General features: G+C 37.1%; 1 protein-coding gene across 9 annotated transcripts in view; it reads right to left on the minus strand.

Moving 5' to 3' along the window:
- Window positions 1–234: 234 nt before the first annotated feature.
- LOC120894174 (dopamine receptor 1) overlaps window positions 235–21,812 on the minus strand; it is a 68,225-nt gene continuing 46,647 nt past the window's right edge. For all 9 annotated transcript variants that reach the window (XM_040296607.1, XM_040296602.1, XM_040296604.1 and 6 more), the window contains 5 exons: window positions 18,549–18,726; window positions 18,230–18,409; window positions 18,023–18,152; window positions 4,394–4,648; window positions 235–3,151 (listed from right to left, as the gene is read on the minus strand). In XM_040296607.1, coding sequence (XP_040152541.1) covers window positions 2,614–3,151; window positions 4,394–4,648; window positions 18,023–18,152; window positions 18,230–18,409; window positions 18,549–18,726 — 1,281 coding nt within the window. In that variant the 3' untranslated portion in view covers window positions 235–2,613. The remainder of the gene's footprint in view (window positions 3,152–4,393; window positions 4,649–18,022; window positions 18,153–18,229; window positions 18,410–18,548; window positions 18,727–21,812) is intronic.

The following is a 21,812-nucleotide window of genomic DNA, read 5'->3' on the forward strand; positions in this document are numbered from 1 at the left end:
ATTATGCAAGTGATTTCTTATAAAAACGAAATTGAAACGTTCGCATTAGATACAGGCAACGGAAAAATGGCCCTCAACACCACTATATGTGAAGCAATGCGGCGCGCGAACTGAAAAGTTTGGAGACCCCTGGTTTAAATAGATAAGTACACTGCAGCAGACAAAGACCGCCAAGTCATTGTAGCGTCGGATAAGTAAGTAAGTACACTGCTGGTAATAAGGGATAAGGTAGGATTTTTCTAATGGTATAGCTGAACATACAGCATCCCGAATGTTATCTTTATTGTAACCGTTGGATGTAAACAAACTCCATCATTTTAGATTTGGTATGGTATCGGTAGGCATTGGTCTTACTACGGAAGGTACAAACTATAGACTAAATTGAAACATTCGCTACGCTAACGCTCGTTTCTTATTTTTAAATTATTATTTGCTTGAAAATAGGAGCGCTCAATGCAAATGTGAGAGCAATTCGTTCTAATGCTTTTTTGGAAGAGATTGTTAGAACGCAATCCTGTATCAATGAATTACAGCTTTGGGTTTTTACAAATCTATACGTTGTTTTCCGGTCCCATGTCCGCTACCTAGGCTGAGCAATGTGAGTACTTCATTTACAGGCAGGATTTTTGTAGAGTTGTAACTTATTTGCAGTTGTAACTTATTTCAAACATTACCGATATGGAGCAGTGCAGAATTGGTAAAAACAGGTAAACATCCAAAATGTTTACCAATTCATTTTATAGCATAAATGTTTTTATAGCAACTATAACAACAAACCCAACAGCGAATCTTCTTAACATCATATAACTTTATATTTTTAGGAAAATCAAATTTGCGATTTTGTTTGTGGTAGGTAGATGCAAATGTTTTGAAATTAAAAAAAAGATCACTTAGTCACAATACTTTTCCATACAACGGATCATTTTTATTGTAAAAAATATGTTGTTTTTTAGTTGAACATTGCTAGACCTGAAGAATTTGTGTCAAATATTTGGTGATTATCAGCAAATTTCGTGACCTACGTATCACATATACACGGTTTTACACAGACCTATATTAATACCGATTCCTTAAACATTCACATCAACTAAATACTCTCTGTTATCTTACACATCGTTTTCGCCCTAGTAGTAGAATTGAAAACTATTGTACAGGAGGGGGAGGGCGACTATCGTGATAGATGGTGAATAAATTCTTTAGTGATTAACAATTTGTACGCTAAAGAAACATGATTGTATCAGGGTATTAGTTTCGTGCAGCACTTTGGTTCATATTGGTGGATAGTATTAAATCGTGTGTAATGGCTGTTGCTTAACACAAAAGTAACATTACAGTAAACCCTGCTGCCCTAGCGTTACGAACATGATCGCTCTTTATACACTTCACAACGGGTAATGTTTTTTGTTTCTTGCTCGACCTTACTTATTTTTATCATCTAATGCTTCAATAAATAATCAGTAATCAGTCTTATCATCAAGTAACTTTACTTTTTAGACGAGTGGTGTAATTATGTTCGTGATAAAATGAGAGCAAGTGTTCATGTACATGAATCACGTTCGGAAGATAGTCGGTAATTAGTGAGAGATTCGGTGAGTGGTAACACGATGCAACAAACACAAACATATAATAAATAATATCAATTGACAAAATAAAATAGTTTCAATTTGATAAGAATATCACTTCAGCGTCAGTGGCACTATCGTAAAACAAATTCGTGTTTGCTAAAAAGTTTGCTTTTATGAAATGGGTACAGTGATGGAAAAACTGTTCGCTCTGGGGATCACTTCTAACATGCATATCGAATGAGACATCAAAGAAGTTATTATGGAAATGTTAGAAGTTTTCTACACGTATATCCTCTTGGTAAAAACGTCGCATTTTTTAGAAACAAAAAAACATTTAATTTATCTATCACTGGGGGTGTTCTAGTATTAATCGATCTTAGTCTTCTACATATTTATTCGATCGTTTTTCCTATTTGTGGTACTCTATCTCTTATAAATCTACCTAATGAATCTACATAGCTTCGAAAATATTGGCAGATATGTGAGTATTTTTTTATATTAGGGTTTGCCTCGGTAGAGTATTGGACCGCTTGCAACTGCATCAAAAGGATTTTACTACAAACGGCACGCTAAACTTTTCGATTCTTTGTCCGTTTTGGTTTCTTCATATTGATTTTACACTCTACAATTTCAACATCAACAACAGCGAGAACATAAATCCCTAAACCCTAGCTGTCAAGGTGTGCAATCTGTGTATTTGTGCATTAGGTGGTGTTGGACAGGTCAAAACCGGCGTAAGTGAGTGCGCTTTAAAGTACAGCTCTTTTGCGCACACCAGCTATTGGCAACTTTAATCGTATGACAAGGGACAACATTCCATGGATTTGAAAGTGAGTGACTCGTACGTACGATCGTTTAGTAGCCAGCGCTAGAAGTCTGTTGGTAGCTAGCGATTGCTTTTACGTGTTTCTACAGATATTCTACCAATGACACTATCTCAGTGAGTGTGTTGGAATGGTTAAGCTCTTTAGAATGCAGCTGCTTCGTTACGGGTATGGGATTGGGGAGCTCTAGTGCTATGTAAAGTTGTTGATGTTGCTTAGTAAGGTCAAATCGCTGACACTTGCTCTAGGTCGGCGGATGAGCGGCCCGAATTCATCACGACGTTTTTCGCCGCATAATCCGTCACGTACCGATCGCTGCTACGGGGATAAATGTTTCCCATTTCCTGGCCACAGCACCAGGAGCTTCGGCTGGTAAGGATTCGCTTGAAAGCTTCCCTAAACTCGGTGTTGAAGATCGAATAGATGATTGGATTGAAGGCTGAGTTGGAATACCCGAGCCAAGATAGCACCTTGAACGTTTGCTGCCCAATGCAGGTCTTGCAGAACGCGGCGATGATATTAACACAGAAGAACGGAACCCAACAGATCAGGAAGACGCCCATTATCACACCAACGGTGATCGCGGCCTTATGATCGGACACGTGATACGGTGATGATGCGGTGTGTGCGAGCTGGCGGAGTTTAAGTTTGTTCTTGCTGCTTTTGGGCCTTCGTATGCTGCGGTAGCGCTTTTCGCTAATCTCTCCAGGACGCGTAACGGCACGAATAGATTTGACGTGCTTTTGAGCGTAGCAGTACAACCTGGGAAGGGGGAGCAGGAAATGTAGAAAAACATAGTCAAACGAGCGCACGATATTATTTCACAAATCGACCGTTTGGAAAGGTAGAGGATACGCATTGTTTGGGTTCGTTACAGGCAGATGACTTTCTCGAACCTTCTTGGAAGCAATGGTTGGTTGTGTTACAAGATTCTTCGAATATTTGGAAAGGAAATAATAATGCTTCTTTATCAACTTTTCCGGCCCGTAGATGCAATGTTTTTTTTCCCTTTCAACGTGTATCGTTCTTTTTTGTCATGTGGTCATCCTAGTGGTCATCCGTTACAATCTACATACATCGGCTAGGAGATGATGGCCAAAAGCGTATAGAGTTGGTCTTTGACTGGAAAAGATTTCTGTCTCAGCATGTGATTGATAATGCTCCAAAAGTGAGTTGAAAGTATGTGTATGAGACTTAATTTTGATTGACATTTTCACAAATATATTACAAATTACTACATTTTCCAATAATAAAAAAAGCTTTGTGTGAATGTTTTCTTGAATACAATTTTGCCAAAAGGTGCAACCAACATTGGCAAAAAATGAGCACAATTAAACGTTATAGGCTATATCTTTATTTATAATATCTGATTTAATATTTTTCTTTTTTTCTTTTACACAATATAAGGAAGTTTACCTAACCTACTTTGAATTAAGATAAACCTACTAACAAAGAAGGTAAAATTTAATTTAAACTTTTCGAAACGAAATTTTTAAGCTGAAAATTAAACTGGTATCGCTTATCGGTACACAGTAATCCCGTTTCATAGAAGTGCAGGAATGTTGCTTTATTCAGCTACTTCACACAGGTGGGAGAATACCATGGACCACTAGTGTTTCAGGAAAGGATTGAAGGATGAATTTAATCTGTTCTACAAAGTTGTTTGAATTGAGAATGACCAAATTCAATGACCACAGTCGTTCTGGGGCTGGACGAAAACCAACGTTTGCAAGCACGAGCAAACGTTTAACTCCCGAGAAGGATTAAATCATTGTTTTGACTAGCATAGAACATTATCATATTGCTAGAGCTTGAAACACATGAAACTCGCGATGTAGATTAAACATACGCTTTGTTCATTGAAATAACACATCCATGAAAATGATCACTTCATTTTGTGCTAAATTTTGATTCGATATATGAAACTACACCGTTCTGAATAAAAAACACTAGTTTCATGTTTAGTTTGAGAAGAACCGCATAGCGTGTTTTTTTATTACTCACCTGCAGTAGATACCTATCATAACTATACAAGGTACGTAGAAGCTTATACAACTAGATACAACAGCATAAGTTGGTGTTAGATCAAGAGCACAGGTCTCGTATTTGATGCCATTGATTTTGAGCGATGTGTCCGTTTTGTCTCTTTTGTCTCGATGTAGGTCGAGTGATATTGGAACAAACGATACAAGTGCTGCAAGAAGCCAAATAACGGCAATTGTTCCGATAGCCACTCGTCGGGTTACCCATCGACCGTATCTGAAAAAAGATGGAAAGATACGGGTATTAAATCAACTTTAGTGAATGGAATTGTTTAACATTTTGATGACACACACACATACAAAAAAGGATCCCAGTGCAGTGACAGAAACTGAAAATTATTAAGTAATGATAACGGTTAATTAAAATAAATGCAACGGAAAGACAAGGATCGATAATGAGCAACCCAAGGTGTAAGCATAAATAATTAACCCATTTCGAGTGTATCTCTTTTAAATGTGTGTGAACAATTGTAATAACATTTCGAAATTCAAATGAAAACGAGAAAGTAACGTATGGATAGTAAGTAATCAGTTTCATCAAAATGTATCGTAATTCAAAAAAGTGATACATAACGAGCCATTTTTTACATAGCTGAGAAATGAGATTGAATTGTCTGTTCACCATTCCACTACGGTAAGTAGCAAGCAAAATGGTAAAATTTTCGTGTCATTAATGACGCCAATTTAAATGTGTGAACATTTTACAACTGTGTGTCATGAATTAAGCACAGCAAAAAGCACGCATCGGATCGTAGTTATTTTATTTTATTTATTTTTAACGCTACAACCAAGCTCTATTCGTTCCCACGATGATTCGTAATAAAGCAGGATGGGTAGTACATATGTTAAGTACCCATAAGTTGAAGTCAGCAAAGCCTGGTGTGTTATTTTGTATTTATAGTGGCAGTGTGCGAGTCCAAGCAACTGTGTGCAAATAGCTGTGTATTTATTATTTAAACCATTTACTAGTTACGGCAGAAGAACTTTCAAAATAGCCAATGGGGCATACTGGCAATCTGGTGTGAAATTATTATTATCCAGTGAAAATACGGATTACCTTATCGCATCTACACGCAGGTAGCAACGCATTTGCATTTATCACCTACATAGTGCACTAAACAACTGCGTAACATTAAAATTACTTGCGCAAGTTGAGTAAAACATGTAGTATTATTGAACTGATTGAAATCCTCGTAGCTTTAACGTAATTATGTGTCATTTTTAAGAGTGTTTAATATTTGCTATTCAAAATTACAGTTTACAGTTAAGCTTGTAGCAACATATTTACACGTGATGAAAACAATGTTTTGTAGCACTTTCAAAATTGAAACATTTATTGATTTACGAATTACGCAAATTTCACTCAAATATGTGACCTTATTACAGGAAATACAATTTAAACAGGTATGAATATTGCAAAAAAAAAAAATTATTAACCTAGGAAAACTTTTACTATTTATATTCAAACACATTTTCCCCTTCTAAAATAAGGCCGACAGCAAAATAAGGCAAAACTTAAAATTCAATAACTGAGCCATTTTGCCACGACCAGGTGGCACACTGAATGTTAAAGCAGCACATTAGATAGCATTTGTATTCATTTGTACTTTTGAACCGTTTGGATTGCCTGAACGGTGAAGTTGGAAAGCAAGTTGAATAGGGTATGAAACAAATTGGCTGAAAAAAGGAACACAGAATCGTGGCCAACCTGTGACTCGCTATGAATTCAATAAAAGCTGTTGTTTCGCATTACACTTCGCAGATATCTTTCATCGGAGTGTGTGAGAAATATTCTAGCTTACGAAGTAAACAGCGGGTGAAAATATTATCATAGCAGGAAAGCAATGTTATTACATAAGAAAGTCGTATGTTGTAGTTGCCTTTTGGGCTGAATGTAAGTAGAAGTAATACCACATTTTACAACTGCATTGTTTCATGGTACTTTGGTAACTGTTCCTTTCGAAGAGCTTTATACGGATTGATAACATTAATAACAAATGCTGTACGCATAAAATTTTAATAAAACTGTGCTAGGCTTATGATCCATGACAGGTTTTTCGCGAAAAAAATTTCAAGTTTGGTTTGTTTGTTAAATGTAGTAAAAAAATATGTAATACTTTCTTTGCGGTAAGTATTAAGGTTCAAGAAAACAACCAACTAAACCGCGTTCTGGTTGTGAAGTGCAAAATTTATAGGATACGTGCGCGACCCTTCTTGTTTGATCAGTCAGATGTTAAAGTTGTAGCGGTATAAGTGCATCCACATCAGACACTGAAACTAGAAGAGGTTTTACATCATGGCGCCTGCAAAGTTGTCGGAGCTGTTCTAGCCGCAAGCAACGATTGTGAAAGCTTATCCTACGAAGCCTCGGATCTTTTCTATAGTTAGCTGGTGGGAGAGCCGGCATGTTGTTAAAGATTATCGTGGATAAGGTGTGTGCAATGGCAGCTAGATGATGGAATGGGGCCGGTACGGGGAAACACAAAGGATTTGTAGATTATAAACAAACGGAAGTTTTCAACATTTCGGCGAATGTTTGGCATTCGCAGCTGTTTAATGTATGATTTAAAGTATGGTTGTTGAGGTTGAATTTTGCCAAAAAAACCAACTGTCTACAGCATTTTCCAAACATGTGTATTTAACTAGAATAGCCATAATTTATCTAAGATGTGTCATTTCTTGTATGTTTGACAGCACGATGAATTTAGAAAAGTGAAAGTTATTTCAATAGCACGATAACCATTGTTTAATAACTGAGAATTGAAGCTCTTATTCGCGTGGTAAATAAAATGTTGCCTAAATAAATCAAACCACCGTGATGGTCCGTGAGGCAACAAAAGAAAATATGCCTTATTAGATATGCTTTGTCAAGGTTTCTTCATCTTTGGTGAGGTAAACGAGAAGGGATTCCCACTTATCTTAGCAACGGACGGCGGTGGCGGTGGCAAAAAGGATAATAAATTGAAATTCTGTAAATTATCATTGTTCATTGTGTCTGGGACCACGGTAAGGCAGATGCTTAAGCTTGCAAAAGCAACCATAATTCCTGCAGTCGGAGGGTGAATAAAGAAAATGAAGCTCGAAAAGCTACCTCCAGGCAAACGGTGGCGGATCGGAGAACGGATACAAATGGAAGTCAGTTTTATTTCTTTTCACGTGTTTTCTTTACACAATCTTGATAACACGGCTGCCACATATACGGGGTCGAAAGGCATGCTGGAAATTAATTTATATTTGATTTACATCCGTCGTATGAGCGAATGAAGCAATGACAGCATTCCTAGCGAATGTAGCTCAGGCTCGCAATCTACGGTGTATATAGTCCGGAGAATTGTTGGATCGCATAAAAACACAATCTTGCGAAACTACCAGGGGAGTTAGAAAGTAGATTTAGCAAAGCGAAAATGGCAAAACCATGTCTTTGGGTAGGGTGCCATGCAAGTTCTGTTTGAAGTCACGGTTCTATTAGTTCCACTCAAATAAAAGACGGTTTCAGTTCGCTTTCTAAACACTTTGGAGAAAACCATTACGAAAGGGACACGATTGCGTGCCGGTGTGTGGAAAAAATGAGAAATGCTTTTAGATGGCTTGAAGCGTCCAGGTAGCTAACATAACACATGAGTATTCCCCTAAAGACGGAAAAGCATAAGGAGCGAAAACTTTTGTAGTAGTGAAAAGTTTCTTTAACACTATTGTAAAGGAAAAAGTATTCGTGACACGAAAAAAGGGATGGAGGGAGGGGGCGGGTTAGATAGTTACGATTGTTTCTGCTAGGAAGAAAGTCAATCAATTAGTCGTAAAAGTTGAACGTACACTGCACATGCGATGGGAATGGTTACGGACTGCAACATGTTATACGATTGCAAGTGCACCGTTTTCCAATTCATTTTATTAAATTCATTTTATTTAAGTTTTAAAGCCGAATTCAAACACCGTACTCGATCAGTTTAAGATTTGAACCCATGGCGGATTTTTCATTGATGAAATAATGCAATGATTCAATTCATTGATGAAATAATGAAAAAAAAACATAAAAAATAAGTTTCAATTATTTCTCGGCGTAAAACTGCTGTGCTTGCAGTAACGTTTGCATTAAAAAATGGACACAGTTTTTAAATGTTCATGAGTGTTAACTGCACTAACAAAATGTTATTTCAGTAATAGTATCTCATGAATCAGCAGGCAAAATTTTACATATCCCTCATTATCATCTCTCCTCTTACTGTGATGGCCAAAAAAGTTACGCTACTTCAAGGAACGAAAAGGTAAAATTAGAATTCGTTGCACAAACTTTAGACGTGCATTTGTTTCAGGGGATGGGTTAAGAGATTGTCAAAGATAGTGTAAATTGTGTTTGATCTACAACACAAAAGTGGCACCATAAGGCATCTCGTATCTCCAAATTTGCAAATCGGACCAGTGTTTCCTTTTTTTAATCTGGTCCAAATTTGGTTCTATCCACCTTGAAACTATTGCGTGATGCAAGCCTAAACATACAGAGAAATGTTCAAACTTACGTGATTTTAATTGACAAGATTATTGATTATTCTTTTTTCAATGAACATAAGAACACACTGGGAAAGAAAGAAAATTTTAAATAATAGGAAGATAAATTTATAAGTCTATATTCATTTCACTTTTCTTAATTTACAACATAAAAATTTAAACTGTTTTCACAAAGCTACATTATTTTTATTGCTCTTGTCATGTTTTCGTTCTACGTCGCACGTTTTTCGGTATTCGCTAATAGTATACTGCTAAATTATTGTCCTCATGCCGAATTAGATTTACAATTCCTGAACCTCCGTTTGTTTCAGCGTCAAGTTAATTTCATAAGAGGTACAGTTTGTAAAAGTTTCTTTCCAACCAACTTTTCAATTTACGAAGTGACGAAAGTTGTACCATTAATTTGTATTTAATGGTGGCACAGGTGATCCAAACCTTTGCTTCGTGCGGATTGAAATAATGCGGCGTACAAAAATACATCGGAACGCATTTACGATCGTGAAGCACACGAACAAATACTGTTCAAGGTGTAAAACTGAAATAAAAATGTACAAAAAACCGTCGTCGTTTCTCAAACAAAACGTAATTATATCACACAGCTTTTCCATTATTGCTAACCATTGCCAATCACTAGTTTCAAATATTCCGACATGAAATACGTTAGTGTGTACAATGTTACGTACTTTTGCAAATTGCAAGCACAGCCAAGCTAACGTTTCTAGGTTTTTTCAACGATCGATATTAATCATAATTATTACAAAGGCTGGCTCAAAACAATAGTGACGCGGTAATAGTAATGTTTTCCTTGGAGGCCAACACTATCGGCATGGTAGGTTCATGCAGTGGTACAACACTGCGGTTGCATGTAAACAGGCGAAGGTTTTTGCTCACAGCGTCAGCATTACGAGCGCGACGCTTGCAGGAAGCAGGCGTTCGACGAATGCGCTTAACTTGACACAAACCCCAAAACCCCAGACGGAAACCGCTGACCAAAATGCTACTGTAGCATGGAGGGGTTGCAATCGTGGTGTAGTGTGATAACGATACAGTTTTCGAGTTCTAACCGAAACACCTGCTCGGACTAACGAATGAATGAATGCAATTTTATGCTACAAAAATGATCAATTGCCATAATTATTCCTCTTTGCTGGAATGCGTGGTAGCAGTACAGACTAAGCAACAATCACAATGCTTAAAGCGTGTTCTTAAAATTTAGCAGAAGCGTGATATTTGGGCATATTTTTTAAATGGTTTTAATAATTTAGATCTTTTTTGTGTTAATTTTATTAAATTTGGTACATATAAATATGGTATATGCAAAAATGTGCCACTCATTAAAATACTTTATCATATCCAATTTCAAGCGAGCATAGATTCATTAGATCGAATACAGTTCAATAGCGCATTTATAAATCAATTAGGAACTGTTTATCGATTAATGGTGGAGCCTTATGTACCTACAGCCTTCATGTGGATACATAAACGGTGGAAAATGTGTACGAGTTCTTCCTATCATCTGTCGTAAAACCATCACAATATACATTGAGCACCAGCAGGGAGGGTGATGTATCGTAGTGTACGTCCCATGTGGATGATTATTAAAAATAGAAAGTTTGAAAATATCTTCTACTTCCAGCCGTCAGCTCCACCATCACCGTGATGATAATGTTGTTGCAAAGGTCTACCGGTTCCGGTATAGCACCATTTGGCTGTTTGCGGGTTATTTGAGGGATGTGGTGTTTATGTTTATGACCGTTTGCCGTCATACGGGTAGCAGAATAGCGCTGGTATGTTGCAACACGGAATGGTCTCCCTTTTACGCGTCGAGATGAAGTCTTGCCCGTTGCAGAAGAAGAAGGATTATCGTATCCTAGAACCGCACGTTCGCTCGTCTGTGGTATACATGAAGCGAACTGGAGCATATCGGTTGGGACGCGTTGGCCACATCAATACACAGCACGCTGTTGAAACTTTCAAACAGCTCAATTGAAAATTATGAGTAGTAAGCATAAGTCTCGATCGATGAACCATGCAGCAGATGGTCAGGCAAGACACGGACCCGGCCAGAAAAGGGCTCAGTCATAAAGGGCCAGAGCAAGTATTGTTTTAAAAGCAACACTACAGAACCCCTCTTATTTTCATACATATGCACGCCAATATACTCACACAAATAACAAGTTAACGTATTACTGGCGGTGGACACTTGTTTGATTAAATTTTGACGGCCGTATGTGGTGCTAACCATATATATTGCGGAAAAATAAGGTCGCTATGATAAAGATATTTTATTGCACTTTCGTTCGTGTTGGTTCGCTGGTGCTTGGTTCGCAAAACAGTTCCCTAAAATTGAACAATAAATTGTGCTGCTTCCCCATGTAATGCATCACAAACGCAATTCTTTTGCACATTGTTGACGACATTATTGACGAGCTTTAGGAGCAAGTAACAACATTTCAATGTTTTGTTTTCTATATAACTCCAGTGAAGGCACGAAATAAAGACAAATTCATCCAGAAAAATTATTGAATGAAGACATTTTTTGTATGATTTATTTTAGGTAACAATAATCAGTATGGTGCGTTTTAAAGAGTCCATTTAGTCTAACTGATATGTGCTATTGTCATACGATTTAAACATGAACTTTTACGAAGTATAACATAAGCAGAGCAAACGATTCGGTACGACAAGCCTACCGTAAAGTCAGTGTAAGGTGTTTTTACTTTGGATGTTAAAAACGGCTAACAATGCACTGATAACTCCCGATCAGTCCATGCAAACTTGATAGAGGAAGTTGTTTTCAAAAAGTCATCCTTGTGCAGAATACCAGCCATTCCCAGGGATACAGACGAGTGCGCGGTTGGTAGTAATCTTGACGGCGCAGTAAAAGGAAAGTTCATCACCAAAGTTGGTTTCCGATATTGAGGCATAATGCAGCAAAGGGAAAAATATCCGTACACACTTTCCGTGTTGTTTGCTGACGTTGTGACTCGACCTATGCTGGCAATGTGTAGGTAAAGTGATTCCTCAAGAATACTTGAGCCTTACTTATGTCGAGCAGGTTTGATGGCTGCCTGGTTGGTTGGCTGACTTTGGCACCCTGTTCAGTCTGTGGATCTTTTTTCAGTTGTGTCGCATCTATCGAATATGAGGTAAAGTGTTCAGTTTTGACAAGGTCGGTAAAGAAGTTTCCCAGTCTTGGTTTGCGCTTTTGGAAAATAATGCTTTCCTTTCATATTTTTACACCCATCCAGCAACGAAAAGGCGATAACGAAGCAACAGAGGAGGTCTTCCTTTATTCTACATCATTGTTAGCTGAAAAGGGTACTGCATGGTTGAGAAGGGGTCCGTGGTGATAATCTTTTGAGCAGCATTCTCTGTTTTCAGAGCACCCCAAACTGGCTCAGGAAGAATTTTGCTGTCATCTGTCAGTGAATGTAACATTTGTTGCTGTTTCGAAGTTTTGTTACCTTACGCATAAAGTTGCCTTTAGTGGAACACGATAAGATTATCGTCTACATTGCTTCGTGATTAATTGCGTTTGACATACCCGCACGCATGTGATGAAAGTACGTTGCATACAGGAACTAAGTTTGCAACCAATTGGTGACAGCCTAAGCGTGCATAATTGCGCATAATTAGGTCAAACAAATGATCACAGCAGAGAAGTGATGGAAAAAAAATGTTTCAATGATAACTTAGTTCATAAGTACGACAAAGTAAGATGATAATAAGAATGATCTGAACGGATGAAATGATTGTCTTTGGTATTATACTATATCTAACAGTGATTTCGAGTGGACCAAAAATAAAATATTAGATGCAGTTTCTCAAAATCCCTCCAGCAGATATGCGGCTTCCAATTAATTTAAGTTTTTTATGTTTTTTTGTTGGACATAAAGCTCACGAAACAATTCAAAACATTTTTGGGCGAAACTAAAATGCTTATCTTTTCGTTGGACAATGTGTTTGATTGGCTGTTGGTGGATTTCAACTGGGAAGTTGTAGTGAAAGTTTTAATTAATTAATTCAATTATCTTCCTCGCTAATTCCGGGTTTTCCTCGACCCGACATGCCCATGAATAGTTCAAACCATTCATACTGAAGCTATGTTCTATTGTCCGTTTTAAAGTGGTAGGTATGCATTACCTATCTCTTAACCTGCTCATTCTCCCTGCTCGTTGAGTCAGGTTGTGTTGTCTTTTACTAAAACAATTCTGGTCTGCTAAGGCTTTCGTCTGAAAGACTATAGGCTGTGGGGGGAAACAGCACCATTAAGAAGGAGTTCTAATCGGCTAGCAGGAATAGTGGAATATCTCTTCCAATGCTTATCTCGCCGGTTTGGTGCAGAGGGTCAAAAGTTTGCGTTGTTATTGTTATGGTGTCACTCAGTGGTTAATAGTTAGCTAATGAAATGAAAATCTAGCAAAGAACCCTTATAACATTGAGGTGAGATAAAATCTATACAGTGGTCGAATGCACTGATGGTTGAATGATAAATAGAGCAGTTATGTTGTGAAAAGGGTTTTGTTTAAAAAAATGTAACTATTGGACATAAGCTTTGCTGAAAGGAGAGCAAATTTAGAACCGTTAGATCACCAGGAGGCCGGTCTTATGTCAACTCGTACGACTTAACACAGTCGTAATGGGTTCAAGCACCGAATGGACCGTACCCTCATACGTAGGATTATCCTGCCAAAATTATTCCTAAAACGTTATCTTGACTTGTCTTGACTATTCTGATAAAATTACGGGTAATCAATAAGTCTCTAGTAGCCAAACCCACTAGTGGTAAAGGCATGTCTCAATATATAAATTTGTAACTCAATATCTTCTTCTTCAATATCGTGCTATGTAAATAACTGTAATAGAGTAATATAACAAAATGTTGTGAATAAGTTTAAAGTTACTTCAAATATATAAGTTATAAAGTAATGTTGCTAGTGTAAAAAATACTCCAGAAATATAAAAAAATATTTAAAATTATAAATATGCTACCATTAATTGTTTTCAATATTTTGTTAAAAAACCCCTTTCACACCAGATACGATGGATTCATGTCCGTTAGCCAAAACAAAAAGTCAACCAGTGGGGTTTGATGAAATCTATTTCTAAAGTTTAAAAGAGCCCTTGGCCCTTGGATAATATTATCTATTTTGTGTCAAATTCCGTCCCACATTTTATCTTTAAGTGTTCAATGTACCATCTATTTTTAAAATGGATGCGAGAGTTCATCGATTCATCGAACGATATGCACATACATCGCGATAGCCAAAAAAAAAACAAAATCATCGAATTTAAAATGATCGTTATCAATGCATTTATCGGAAAACTTTCTTCACACGTCTTTGAGGACACTTTCTAACCTTGCACATGCAAAAATCAGATCGATATCTTTTAAAATCTCGGAACAACATTCATAAATGTGATAAAAGGTATGAAATTTATCCCGGCCACTAAAAGTCGTACACTCTTCATTTTATAACAAAATGATCACGTAATTTACCAATATTAGCTTTTATGACGGTAAAATAATTTAATATCAGTTATAATTGGCCCATCGCCTATTTTGGGTGTTTTATATAACCTAGGCCAAGCGCTCTATGGCCTTATTCAGCCAAATACCGTTTCTGCAAGGTTCCAAAAGAAATAATATAGTAATTTTAAAGATAACCTTAATGTTTTTCATATTTTTAGAGTAACTTATTTTTTTAGAAGATCCGAATAAAGGAGTAATGAAAATGCCTGTCATTTAAGATTTAATTGCCTCAGTGCCGTTTGTTGATTATTTAGATCAGACATGCCAAACATACGGCCCGCGAGGAACTTGATAGTTATTTGAATATAGCAGAAATAGGTTGTACATTATAACATAAGAAAAACGGGTGTATTAATATGTATACACTGAGGAAGAAGGTTTCAACATTTGGTCTTTATAGCTCGATTCACGTTACATTAAAGTTATAGATTGTTGCTTGTTTGGGAAGGTATTCGCGAAGATGGCATGTAGTATGTGTTTTAGTAGTTGTTTCTTGGAGGCACCCTAAAGTCGGTCTCCTCACATTTTCACCCATTTTCTGACTTTGAGGATTTCTGGTGAGTACGGAGACCATTTATTGGAATAGCACTTTCTTTATTTCATTGATGAGGGTACTCTTTACCTATGCCACATTGGGCAAACGCCTGTATAAAAATCGAAAAACCAACTTCATCGCAGGTTTACAACATAATCATTTTCTTAAAATAGATACTTAAACTTAGTTGAAACCAAAATATTTCGCGTTTTTATCTTAAACTTGCTGAGATATAGGCCATCAAAGTGTAAACTTTGGGTTTTTTGTCCCAACTTTGAGCTATTTTTCGACCGAACATAAACCATCATATTTTAGTATATGATGGTTAGATTTTGATAATCAATGTGTCTTTGGAAAGGTTTTTTGTCATACTTTGATGTTATGTCTTAATATTTAGCAAAAACTTGTTTTTAAAGTTCATAAATGATTAATAATGATTAATAAATCATAAATGAGGTCGTAAGATAGGAATAGGCTCTTTTCCAATCAAACCATGAAAAACACAACTTTTTTAGTGCATAATACTTTAAAAATTCGTTTTCAGTCAGAAACTTATTCTGCCTTCGTTTTAATTCCTAACAATTATTATTGATGCTGTTAACTGATACGCAATAATGCAATGTTGTGAGCGATAATTATTAAGTTTTATTCGCTGTCTTGACGATTTTAGTATAGGACTACCCTGTATAGTAAGAGCAATTGTATTGAATGAAGATAAATTGCAATAGCACGAGGAATTGATTTTCATCCCGGCGTTTGTATGGCGGTTGCCCACTGTGCTATGGTTCCGCAAAAATCTCAAGAAACCAAGCACTTTAAAATGGCGTAAATTGTATGAGGTCGACTGTAAAATAAATGTCTTATTTCTTTAGCAAAATGGCCATAGAGCTAGCAAACATTTGCCGAAATAGTGCTAAAATTTTGAGTTATCGTTATTAGTCATTAGCGTTGTGAAAATGCAGCATTTGTAATTCGTGTCTCGTCGTGTGTGAAGGCGATATACGAGGTTGAACTAAGAACTGTCCAGGTCCAATAAAATTTCCAAGTAAAGGGTAAAGGTATGCATCAGCATAACTTTCGATGTCTTTAGTCGATGGGCCAATAATTTTTTTTTATTCAGAAAGAACGGCTTCGGCCGTATTGCTAATGGGCCAATAATTACTCATATTAAATTATTTTAGCATCATACAAGCTAATATTGACAAATTACGTGGTCATTTTGATATGAAATAAGGACTATCCGACTTTTACTGGACCGCATAAATTTCATACTTTTTATCACATTTATCAATGGTGTTCCGAGATTTTAAAAGATATCGATCTGATTTTTGTATATGTATAATTAAAGAGTATCTTCAAAGACGTGTGAAGAAATTTTTCCGATAAATGATCAAGGGAGCTGTCCATGGTGCCGCAAAGTAAGATAAAAGGTGAAAATATGAGGTGTCCGAATTTAGGTGGCGGCCACTGTAGTCTCTAGTCATATTGATCCTGAGTGTTTCATAATCGTTTTGGTACAGACATGAAACATAATGTTGCTTCGTAATTAGGACTCTTCATTTGAGATAGGAATACAGAAATAATACCACATGTTCTAAGTTATGTCCGTCGTTCAATCTTATGTGCATCATATAACTCATACCTTTATTTATAATTCAGTCAAACGAAAATCATCAAAATGCTATACTGTCACACCATCACTGTTACAAGTATTCTCATGTATGTTCCAGAATTTGCGTGTTTTGCCCTGTCATAGCCATTGTAGAACAATAGGGGGATTTTCATTCAACATTCATAGTACATAAAGGGTGGTACGTCTTTGTACTGTATAATTATTTATGCAAAGTACAATAATTTAACGAGAATGCAGACAGGTCATGAAACGGTTCACGTGCTCTCGTGGTATGTTCGAGTATGTGTACATTACATCTTCCGGATGCTACTCGGTGCGGTATCTGAACGGTGAGGAAAGTATTGCAAGAAGAACACATGGTATAGTACCATTTTTGTTTCCGTGAGTTGTTATTGCAATTGGGACAGAAGTAACGATGCTTTCATGTTTATTTTTATATTATTTCGCAAATGCTATAAAAACCTTTTGTTTTATTTCCATCTGATGTTTTCTAACTGTTTTCTATGTGTAGCATGCATGTTAGATCCAAGTTGGTGAATGAAGTAAACAAAGTAAGCTTGGGTGGATGGTGGAAAATAGCTGCCAATCAAAATATTTGTTCCCAACGTAATCCACAGTTTCCAACGAGAACTGGGCTGTGCCCAACGTTAATGTAGAAGAGCTCTGAAGGCTGGCAGCTGACCTTTTGCCACAATCAAAACGACCTTGTGGTCGAGTAGGATAAACACTTTCGGGTGTAATCCAATCAATCCGGAAATGATTCCGGATTAACAAGCCATCCTTAGGTTTCAGGTAAGGCCCTACCAAAGCTTCTTGCGAGAGGGATAGAGAGAAAGAGGAAATGCTATGCAAATGAACAGTTAATCCTTTAGATGGCTATGGGTAACCAAAAGATGTAACATAAAATGGGATAACAGAGAAAGAAGTCGAGCAAGGGCTTCGGATTGTTATTGAAAGCTTCGACAAACACTCTGTGTACAACACTCATCAGTACTATTATCGAGCCAGTATCGACGAAGTGCTCGGTGGATGACACAATTCCCATCAGCACCGCAGCAGGCAATAAAAATAATGGAGACTAGGATACAATGGTCGTACGATTTGTTAGTATTAGATTGTCATTTTTATGGTTGACCCAAGCGGTACATTTGCAAACTGCTCAATCGACTTGCACAGTTCAGTCTATTTTGTGATTGACAGACGAAGATGAGGGCTAATTAACCTACAGAGGAACGGTTACTCATTTACACAGTTATATGCAGCAACTCTGTTGGGGATTTTTGTTTCGTTAGAAATTACTTTAACGCCGAACTGTGGTTCGTTTGTTTGTTTGTTTGTTTGTTTTTGTTGCAGAGCGCTCAAGCACGAAGGGTGTACCTACCGTAAAGGATCCTTGATGTGTATATACCGATCGAGCGAAATAGCGCACAGGTTTAGAATGGAAGCAGTTGAGCACATCACATCAAAAGCGACCCATGTGTCGCAAAACTGAGCTCCAAATATCCAGTAACCTATTGGGATGCATCAAAAGTGGACATAAATGAGAACGTTTGCTAGTTTATGTAGACAAAAGGCATACAATGCTTACCTAGTAGGTCGTTGACACCGGCAAAAGTCATTACAAGTGAGGCAACGAAAAGATCGGCGATGGCTAGTGAGGCTAGGAAGAGGTTTCCGATGCGCCGTAAACTTCGCTCGGTGTAGATAGCAATACACACTAGAATGTTGCCAGCAACTGACAGAAATATCACAATCGAAAGGAAAACACCTGCAATTGCGTACGAAACGAATGTGCAACAATGTATTCATACCGGTCTTGGCTTGCGTTTTGATTATTTCCCCTTCAAGAAAGGCGTATCCCACTAGGGAATGCCTGTGTCCGGAAGTTGACGACGTGTCTTACTTACCGAGAAATGACATCGACAGGGGCGATAAGACATCAACATCGTCATCATCGGTGTCCTCACCGGGTCCGCCCGGAATACCTGTCCCACTGCTAGCACCCGTACCACTCCCACTGCCATCTCCCGAGCCATCGGTTTGATTCACCGACGTCAGATTACCGATTGTCGTTGCAGACACAACCTGGAGAAAAGCGAAAGTGATCATAGTAGAATATGGGCAACTCAGTCGATAAGTAGCGCACGAAAAGTACTTAAGATACTCGAGAAAAACAAAGCAACAGTTTTAGGGAAAGGCATCTTTCGAAAACGGGGAAGCACAGGTGCAGTAGCTGGAACTTCATCAATATTTATAACCGGTGTATGAGGAGCGTTCCACGGTCACAGGGGCTATGATTATGTTTTGTTGTTTTGTTTTTGTTTTGGTGAGACTGATAAACAAAGTCTTTTGGAGTCGACGAGTGAAATAGCGTACTGCGGCTTCTGTGCGTTCATCCACTGGCCTGGCGTATTAGCCAAGCACGATCTTTATGCGAAATTAATATCCTCATTTTATATTCAAGATACGAATTTCAATTTACCGCTCGTAAGTTTTATGTTAGGATGTGATTTGACGAAAGAGAGATAGCGTTACATTAATCCGGCCTAGACGAAACAGTGTGCGTGTCTTGAGTTGAGATATAAAACAAAAACCAAAACTTGCTCCGTGATAGTCACGTGTTGGAATAAACGATGGAATACTCAATCTATATACATAGAAATTCTCCAGCAGAACAATGATGTATTAATGGAATATTGGTAAATAAACGAAATTTTACTTTGTTGAATGTAGCCCTGTCACTCGTCAGTGCTCTTGTCAAAAGCACTGCTAGAAAGTGACTCGATATGACACGAAGCATACAAGCTTTCGTCAGTCAAACTTTAATCACTGTCAATCATCACGTTTGTTTATTTTTTTGCAATACACGCATGAGCACATTTTATGTTGGTTGCAAATGGAACAGGCATAAATCTGCAGTGAGGTATTTACTTTATCATTTAACAACCAACAAGGTGAAATTTTGGCCATAAAATTCTTTGGCCTTAGAATAAATAATTATTGAATTAGAGTATCTGACTAGAGTAATTTAAAATATTCGATTCGAGAAGAAATGCCATTTATTCCTGGGTTTGCATAGTTGTAAAGTTATGAAAGCAATCTCTTGTAAAATAACTGGCTTCAAATATGGCAAATTGTGTATAAACATTAAATGTCAATAGGATTTTTGACTGCAAACCTATACCTTTGTTTCTGTTAACCTATATTTTCAAAGAGGCAAATCTTGTATTTTCAGGTATATTATTTAAAAGAGTAAGTATATTTAAAAGAATATATCTACATATATAATATGTTTAATATGTTTATTGATTAATCCATCGGGATCTTGAAGATCCTACATGAATGTACTTAAAATAGTGCTTATAGACTATGTAAGGTACATAAATCGATAGGGAACAACTGGTACACAAGAATAGAAAATGTATTTTGAAAATAAAATTATTACCTAAGTTGTGTCCTGAGTCTATCTCTAAAAACATTCTGTGGTATGTTAAAATTAAATAAATCAAAGATGTTTATGAAAATTCGACACATAGCTGACATAGGATTAGATTATAATATAATATACAGTGGTATTTTAAATATATAATTACACGTATTACAAAATTAGCAGTAGTAGTTTGGTTACAGGCAAAGTAATCATTTAATTTTATTCCGCTAATTGTAAGGCCCCATTCATATGAGCATACTAAATATAACTCTATTCTAAAACGATATTTTGATCTGTTATAACATTAATGATAAACCTTGAACAGGAACATGCGAAAAGTAAACTCAATTCACCAAACATTATCCATAAAGATAAGAAATTATAATAAATCTACTTGAAATTTCATGATGATCCGGAAGCCAAACAGCTGCCTTCCAGTTTAATCAATTACAGAAGCTGCTTTAGATAAGCCCGGTTATGGTTATTTCATAATACATTTCAGTGATTGTTCAGATCACTGACCACTAACGAGTTGCACACAACGGTGAACATCTCAAATACGAAACGTTGTAACAAGTTACAAGTAGCTAACAATGAGATAGATACCCAGCATCTTTCTATAGGTGATCGGCTTTGTTCTGTTCTACGCAAGATTCTGTGCTACGATGGCAAGTTACCATGCCAACAATTACAAGTACCTTCGATTTCCTGCTTGGCAAACTGTAGGAGGAAGTGGCAATGTAGTGGTGTGCTACATATCTTTTATCACGTAATAATTGTAGTCGATATAGAACTGCTATAAGTCACTAATGGTCTACGTATGGGGTATCAGTATACTCAAAATTTTAACTTATGACCACAGACGAACTCTTTATCTTACTGCACAAAAATGGCGAAAGGTTACATAGTTACTAACATAATAATAGATAAACTCTGTATATAAATTAGTCTAAACAAGAAGATTAAAAAGTAACACTAAAAATAATCTTAATCATAAGTATTGAGATCAGGAAACAAAACACAATGGTTAATTTGGGGCTTAAACCCATGACGGGCATGTTGTTAATGAGCACTTTACATCGCGTATAAACAGGTAGGCACCTTACACCGAGTGTCAAAATGCATATAGCACTTGTTTACAACAACAATAATCTTGCCCTTTGTATGGGAGATTGCAGCTAAACCTCAAGGTTCTTCTTCTTCTTCTTTGGCTCAACAACCGATGTCGGTCAAGGCCTGCCTGTACCCACTTGTGGGTTTAGCTTTCAGTGACTAATTGATTCCCCCCATAGCAGGATAGTCAGTCCTACGTATGGCGGCTCGGTCTATTTGGGGATTGAACCCATGACGGGCATGTTGTTTAGTCGTACGAGTTGACGACTGTACTACGAGACCGGCTAACCTCAAGGTTACAATAGTTTTAATTTAAGTATTACGGTAATATAACAAGTGTTCTTTTTGGTGTAAACGTCCTACGCGGACATGCTGGTTTAGAGAGGCTTTCGAGAGTTATTTAGAACCATGCAGGCGGCTAGTCATTCTTTACTACGGAAGAGCGGTCCATACTAGGCTTGAACCTACAATGGGTACATTGTTAATTTGTTCGAATTTACGACTGTACCGCTGGGCCGGTCCAGAACGAGTATTGCGTAATTGAATCCAACTCAATATGTCAAACAAACTGAATCTCTAACTGAGATATGAAATGTGAAGTACATATCTTCTGTCAAACATTTTATTG

Source organism: Anopheles arabiensis, chromosome 2 (assembly GCF_016920715.1).
Source record: "Anopheles arabiensis isolate DONGOLA chromosome 2, AaraD3, whole genome shotgun sequence".
NCBI classification, from domain to species: Eukaryota; Metazoa; Arthropoda; class Insecta; order Diptera; family Culicidae; genus Anopheles; species Anopheles arabiensis.